The sequence below is a fragment of the Dysidea avara genome, chromosome 2 (genome assembly GCF_963678975.1).
Source record: "Dysidea avara chromosome 2, odDysAvar1.4, whole genome shotgun sequence".
NCBI classification, from domain to species: domain Eukaryota; kingdom Metazoa; phylum Porifera; class Demospongiae; order Dictyoceratida; family Dysideidae; genus Dysidea; species Dysidea avara.
Genome location: NC_089273.1, coordinates 19,279,902 through 19,287,557, shown reverse-complemented (window position 1 = coordinate 19,287,557; position 7,656 = coordinate 19,279,902). Strand labels below are relative to the sequence as shown.

General features: G+C 37.1%; 1 protein-coding gene across 1 annotated transcript; it reads left to right on the top strand.

Annotated features, from left to right (window-relative positions):
- Positions 1 to 1,561: 1,561 nt before the first annotated feature.
- LOC136247901 (uncharacterized) lies at positions 1,562 to 2,600 on the top strand. Its single transcript, XM_066039720.1, has 3 exons — positions 1,562 to 1,614; positions 1,656 to 1,946; positions 2,186 to 2,600. Exons 1-3 carry the CDS (start codon positions 1,562 to 1,564, stop codon positions 2,598 to 2,600), a joined length of 759 nt encoding a protein of 252 aa, XP_065895792.1.
- Positions 2,601 to 7,656: the final 5,056 nt, after the last annotated feature.

The following is a 7,656-nucleotide window of genomic DNA, read 5'->3' as shown; positions in this document are numbered from 1 at the left end:
ATTGTTCCAGAATGGCTTATATATGTCTGATTGTATGGCATCCACTCTATATCATTCAAGGACATCATTAGCAGCTTGATGGTTAATCATCACTATCACAGCCCTGCAACATTGCTATACACAAGGGTAAGGAGTGTATAAGTACAGGTATTGTAGAGTAGTAGTAGAATCTATAGAAGACCGTTTTTGCTTATTCCATAGCTGGCATTCAGAACTTAGTAATGGTTAAATTTCCTGAAGGCCCTTAGATAGCAAGACTGAGATGTGTAACAAAGATATTCCAGTCCAAGTAGTCCAATCCAGTGTTCTAGTCCAGCAGTCCAGTCCAGTCAATATTGAGTTAGTCTAGTTATTGAATTGACACTAAAACTATTTGTGAGTGTCATATTGTTTGATCACAAGTGTAAAAATCATGGACACATGCTCACCAGACTTTACTTGACAACCCATGGTAGGTACTTCCTCTTAATACACAACTTGCACCTTTGTTATTGTGAATGTTGTGTATATGCTACTCTACTATAGTATAGCTCATCAGGCCACAGTTGAACTGAGTAGTGTGAAATGTTCATCTCTGTGGTTTACTGCTCTTCCTATCCAGTTTCTATCTAAACATCTAAAATAAACAAGAATTTGAGATGCATTGAGTTTTGGTATAACTGGTATGAGCTTAATGATCTAGCTGGCTTCAGGATGTCTGTCATGATGTCCTCACTGAACCACCACTGTAACCACTATCTTGTGAAGTTACTACACCAGTTACTGCCAACAGATGTAATGATGCTAGAGTCGATGTACATGCAAGGAGCTTTTGGGATAGGCAGCATAATGCATTTTTTGGTGTGAGGGCTTTTCACCTGAATGCAATGAACTGTGCCATTTCCCTACAAAAGATGCTATCTTGGATGCACTGTTTCTTGTCTTTTTATTTGCTGTGCTCTGCCTTCCTGGCCCTTCATGGGAGCAGATCTACTTTCTAAGGGCATCCCACTACCTCTGTGCTTGTTGGACATTGCATAATTCATATAAAAATACTGTATGTATTTATTCCGTTTATGTTTTGGTGTTGGAGCTAATAGCCCAAAAATTTTACTTAGGCTCAAACAAAGCCACTTGTCCAGATGTCATTGTTTATTGTTTTATGAACTGAATTTTAAAAAAAACTGACATTGACCATGACTAGCATAATCTAGAATGTTCTTTTTAAATTGATTTTGTACAACTATAAAAGGATTGTACTGTGTGTATACTTTGCCCACTTGTCAAAATTATTCTTGATCAGTTGAAGTACTCTGCATCAGGTTATGGGCCCAGATGCTGTGTTGTGATATATTCCTCTTTGAACTGCTACTAGAGAGGCTTACCAGCTGCTGAGTTCTTTGGATTGTAACTACAGAGACATTCGTCTGTGTATTTTGGTGAGAGAGACTTACCTGTGCACTTAAGTAGTTTAGTAGTGGAAGGACAATGGCAACAGAGAAAAAAGCAGCTGTTATTGTACCATTGAATGGCATGAACTATGCTACATGGAGAGAGCAATGTCAAATGGCACTTAGTCGTGATGGACTATGGTGAAACAGAGTATGCCCCTGGAAATGCAGAGGCTGCTGATAGGCAAGCTAAGTTTGTAGCTAGACGAGATTGTGTGTTGGCAGTGGAACCGTCTTTACTGTAGGCAATCCAGAAGACCCTGTTGTGGTTTGGAAGAAGCTAAGTGATCAATTCCAAAAGAAAACCTGGGTGAACAGATTAGCTTTACGTCGCAAGCTCCATACATTACAGTTGGTAGATGCAGAATCCGTTCAAGATCACATTAGAGCTATGACTGAATTATTCAATGAGCTAACTCCAGTGGGAGATGTTATTAGTGAGGAAGATTGTGTTGTTTATTTACTTGCTAGTTTGCCTGAATCTTTTAGTGCACTAGTTACTGCACTTGAAGCCAAGTAAATGTCCTGAAAATGGAAATTGTAACAGAAAGGTTGTTACATGCAGAGAGAAAACAAAAAGAAAAAAATCTGACCTTAGTGAGCAAAGGGTTTTTGGTCAAAACAACGTGTCAGATGTCACAAGTGCAGTAAACTTGGCCATATAAAGAAGTTTATAGAAATTACTCTGGTGATAAAAGAGATTACAAGCTCAAGTAAAAGGCTAGTGCTGCTGAAAGTAAACATGTTGAGAGCAGCTCTGACAGTGAGAGTGCTGGGTTAGTTGTACAACATGCCATGACAAGTTGTCTTGGAAGAGCAGCTTGGATTATAGATTCAGGAGCCACATGTTGCATGTGTAATGAGCAATCTGATTTTGTCAAGTATCAGAAGTTTAAGACTCCCTTGAAAGTAAAGTTAGGAGATGGGTATGAAGTTGATGGAATCGGGAATGGGATTGTTATTCTCACAAGTCAGTTGCCTAGTGGAAAGCATAGGAAATGTAAGTTACACAATGTTTTGCATATACCCAGCTTGTCTTACAACTTACTGAGTGTGCCAGCTGTAACTGAACATGGCAAAACAGTTCAATTTGAAGGCACTACTTGCCAAATCCTTGATGGATGTAAGCCTATTGGTATTGGTATCAAGTCTGGGGAATATTTTATTTGAACTGTAACAAAACTATTGTCAGTACCAATGTGGCAGACACTCAAACAAAACAATCGGTTGCGGATATATGGCACTGTAGATTTGGGCATTTAAGGTCAAGAAATTTAGAGAAACTAGCCCAAAACAAGCTTGTTAATGGCTTGAACTATGACCCATCAAGAAATCGTGTTTTTTTTGTCAACCATGTGTTGATGGTAAAATTCATAAAAAGCAATTTCCAACTACTGGAGGGAGGAGAGCAAACAAGCTACTCGAGCTTATCCACAGTGACGCTTGTGGCAAGGTTTAGACATCATCTCTTGGTGGATGCCATTACTTTCTTACCTTTATTGATGACAATACTCCGCATGTGTGGGTGCACATTTTGAAAAGTAATAAGAGTCAGGTATTTCAAAAGTTTGTAGAGTGGAAAACTCTAGTAGAAAATTTGTACGAGAACAAAATTAAAACCCTGCACACTGACAATGGAGGAGAATACACATCAACTAAATTCAGTACTTACCTTAGGAAAGAAGGAGTATGTCATGAGTTAACAGTTCCAAAAACACTACAACAGAACGGTGTTGCTGAAAGAATGAATAGAACACTTGTCGAAACCGTACATTTCATGTTATCAGGTGCCAAATTACCAAAGAAATTTTGGGCAGAAGCTTTGAACACAGCTGTGTACCTCTGAAATCGCAGTCATTCAAGGGCTGTACAAGAAGTAACACCTTTTGAGGCATTGATAAAACAGAAACCAGATGTTAGTCATTTTAGAGTTTTTGGATGTTATGTTATGCACATATTACTAAGCAAGACAGAGAAAAATTTGACTCGAAGGCAAGGAAGTGTGTCATGTTGGGATATGGCACTGAGACCAAAGCATATTGGCTTTTAGATCTGGAAAGGAAGAAAATTTTTTTTAGTTGAGATGTACTGTTTAATCAGTTGAGGAGTGGAATAGATGATGATAGTCAGCCACAGAAGAGTGAATCTAGAACAAAGGCTGTTCAGCTTGATTGCTTGAGTGAAGATGAGGTTACAGAAGAACAATTTCCACAAGTAGAGGAGTCTAACTTACCTTTGAGAAGGTCTACACGACAAAGAAAAGCACCAGATTTTTATGGAGAAGTTACAGGGTCACAATAGCAGAAGCAGGCAAAGATTCAACTTCCTTCAAGAGTGCACTAGATAATGAAGATAAAGATCAATGGATAGATGCAATGGATAAAGAAATTGAATCTCTTAAGACTCATGAAGTTTGGGATCTTGTAGAGCTACCAATAGGCAGTAAAACAGTACATAGCAAGTGGGTATTTACAATCAAGAAAGATGTCCATGGTGGAATTGAAAGATACAAATCACGACTTGTTGCACAAGGATGTTCTCAGAAATTTGGTCAGGACTATGATGAAACATTTTTACCGGTTGTTAGACTGGAGTCTATTAGAGTGCTGTTAGCTCTTGCAGTACAGTATCAATTGAAACTACATCAAACAGATATCAAAACAGCATTTCTACATGAAGACCTTAAGGAAGACGTTTACATGAAACAACCTGAGGGATATATTGAGAACAGAAAGGAGTACTTGGTTTGTAAGCTTAAAAAGAGTTTATATGGATAAAAGCAGAGTCCCAGGTGTTGGAATTTAACTTTAGATGTTTTTCTGAAGGAACTGGGCTTTGTTCAAGAGACTGGTGATCCCTGCTTGTATGTAGCTTTAGAAGGAGTTTAATAGCTGTTTATGTGGATGACATTGTTCTAGCAGCAAGTGATGGCAAAAGAATGGCCAATGTCAAGCAGGAAATTTTGTGAAAATTTCAAGTAAAAGATGTGGGAGTATTACATCATTTCTTAGGAGTCAAAGTTATCCTAGATGATGATATTGGCAGTGTTTGGATTGGGCAGCAACAATACACAGAGAATATCCTAAGAAAATTTGGCATGAATGATTGTAAAGCTACTTGGACCCCAGTAGATGTGAGTACGAAGCTAGTAAAAGAAATAGACTATAGCGACGAGGTTGATCAAAAATTGTACCAGTCAGCAGTGGGAAGTTTGTTTCATTTATCACTTTCTACCAGGAAAGATATTGCCTTTGCTGTAAACAATGTAGCTAAGTTTTGTGCTAAACCTAACAAATAGTATTGGACAGCTGCGAAGCGAATTTTTCGTTATTTAAAAGGGACTCGGCATTATGGATTATTTTACAAGACAGCTGTATCTGAAAGTTGTACAGGGTATTCGGATGCTGATTGGGTCGGAGATCTAAAGTCAACTTCCGGTTCTATCTTTCAGATTGGAGGAACAGCCATAAGTTGGAGAAGCAAAAAACAAACCTGTGTCGCCTTATCAACAGCTGAGGATGAATATGTTGCTGTTGCTCAAGAAGTCAATGTGGTTGCAGTAGTTTCTATCTAATTTCTAATTTAACTAAAGAACCAACAAAATCTATGATTATTTATGAAGATAATCAATCAGCAATTGCAATGGCAAAAGATCCTCAATTTCATGGAAAATCAAAACTCATTGCTATCAAATACCATTGTATAAGAGAACAAGTTTCTAATGGAAGTTTAGAACTGAAGTATTGTAAAGCAAATAACATGATCGTTGACATTATGACCAAAGGACTGGCAGGTGAATGTTTTTAAGATCAATGATAGGACTTCGAACAATATCTGATCATGCTGGATCAAGTTGGAAGGAGTGTTGAAGAAGCCACTTGTCCAGTTGTCACTGTTTATTGTTTTATGAACAGATTTTTTTTAAAAACTGACGTTAACCATGACTGGAATATTCTAGAATGTTCTTTTTAAATTGATTTTGTACAATTATAAAGGATTGTACTTTGCGTATACTTTGCCCATTTGTCAATGATGTAGTGCATAAAATAATATTTGTAGGCACCACATATTGTTTGTAGGAAGCCATACCTAATCATACATGCCCACAGCATAGATAGTGTATTTTCAAAGGACGAGTCTATTTTGCTTTTTTCCACCTATATTTCTTTCCAGCAATTCTTTTATTTTCACCTATTGTGCTCCATATTTTGCTCAAGAATTATATATTTTGTTCAGTATTAATCTTTGTTAATTGACCATTTCCAAGTGTAAATCACAATTTCACCTTAAAGTGACTGTTCTATTAGAGTATCTCGATCTACACTTGCTCTTACAATGTATAGCAAGTAACTAGCTAGCATTGCTTAACATGTGTGACTGTTCTATTAGGATATCTCAATCATCACTTGTTCTTCCTGTAACAATTAGCTATGTATTAGTGATGTTTTATCACTGTGACTGTTCTATTAGAGTATCTTGATCTTTTGTGAATATTTTAGGTCCACTTCACAAAACTTGCATCTATTATGCCAGCATTTCGTTCATTACCCATTATGCCAAAAATTTTGCCAGGAAAAATCAACGCGTCCCTAGTATTTTCCTAGGGGCATGCCTCCACATTGAACCTTACCATTTTCATTTTTACTCTGATGCCCCTGTACTTCACAGCCTCAATTTTCCTTTATGACATCTTAACAGCATTGTTATTGGTTAGCCATAACCAAGCCCATAAAATGTCTTCAGGGTGACCCCAAACCCACAAGACTATAATGGATTTAAAAATGAAATTTAAAAACAATTTGTACAATTAAGCATGCTACAAAGAAAAAAAATGCAAGGGTCAGTACTTAAAGGAGGAAGACTCACATCAATTATAACTATATGCCATCTTATTTGCCTGCTCATGGAGAGTTCAAAATCTTAGTTTCGTCTCTGTAACTCCAACTGTATTTGTGTCACATGCATTTGTTTACAATGCGGTAAACGTAAACAAGATTGTCATCATTTTTCCACCGAACTGCCTTCATATCCAAATGCACAATTGACTACAGGGCTATATATGTTCACGTTGAGCTGAATCCTGAAAAACAACTAAAAATTAAAAGAGAATTTTTTCTCAACAGAGTTAACATTTTAGCAAACCAGATGATTATTGGTAACAGCAAAGGTGTCAACAACAGACACGTACAGTTTGGCTCCATTACAAGCTCGGGAAAGGGCTGTAGTGGACACTGTACTTATATGGCTTCCTAATAGGCAATGTATAGTGAAAACTTTGATTGGCTGTAAATATTATGTCAAACATTTGAACAAAAGATTTTGAAATATTTTTAGTGAGTCAAGCAGTACTACAAATAAGCCAAATTTCAAGATCATGTGTAATTGCATCCACGAGGTATTAAATGTTTTTGAGGATTCAGCTCAACGTGAACATACTATAACACTATACCTTGGCTGATGTGCTAATCCATGGTGAAAATTGTATGCTAAATTGCAACATTGTATACTAATCCAAACGGAAGTTATGGTATTAATTTTCTATGATCCTTACTTAATTAAATGTATTGTGTAATCTAAAGTATTGTATGTACTTTGCTCCCTTTGTACCAATTTGTGTTCAGATAATCAAATCTAATCCAAAACAGCCAAGCTGTAAAAAAAAAGTGTGGCCCTGAGAAAGGCTATGGTGAAAAAAGATGTGAAATCCAAGGTGGCGGCCAAGAAATGGCTGTGATGGTAGGTTAATGGTAAAAATTTTAATAACGACAATTCAAGTTAATTTTGTGCCAAGACCAAGCGGCACCAAATTCACCTGAATTGTTGTTATTAAAATTTTTACCATTAACCTACCATCACAGCCATTTCTTGGCCGCCACCTTGGATTTCACATCTTTTTTCCCCATAGCCTTTCTCAGGGCCGCACTCTTTTTTTACAGCTTGGCTGTTTTGGATTAGATTTCACTTCTTTTTGTATTTGTATACTGGCTTTAGGGCTTTTTAACCTGTCATTTTTTCTTTACTACAGGAAGAAGAAAAGATGAAGCAGGGTGATTTCTTTGTAGCTGACCTCTCTGCAAGGTGATCCGTCTAGCTGATCTCTCTACCGGATGACTTGTTTGTAGCTGAACTCTCTACAGGGTGATTTGTTTGTAGCTGAACTCTCTACAAGGTAATTTCTTCTAGCTGATCTTTCTACAGGGTGATTTGTTTGTAGCTGAATTCTCTA

Coding starts and splice junctions, on each gene's coding strand:
- LOC136247901 (XM_066039720.1), top strand. CDS start 1,562: ATGGACTATGGTGAAACAGAGTATGCCCCTGGAAATGCAGAGGCTGCT. Junction 1,615..1,655: donor AATGCAGAGGCTGCTGATAG/GCAAGCTAAGTT, acceptor GTGTGTTGGCAG/TGGAACCGTCTTTACTGTAG. Junction 1,947..2,185: donor GTTACTGCACTTGAAGCCAA/GTAAATGTCCTG, acceptor TGTTGAGAGCAG/CTCTGACAGTGAGAGTGCTG.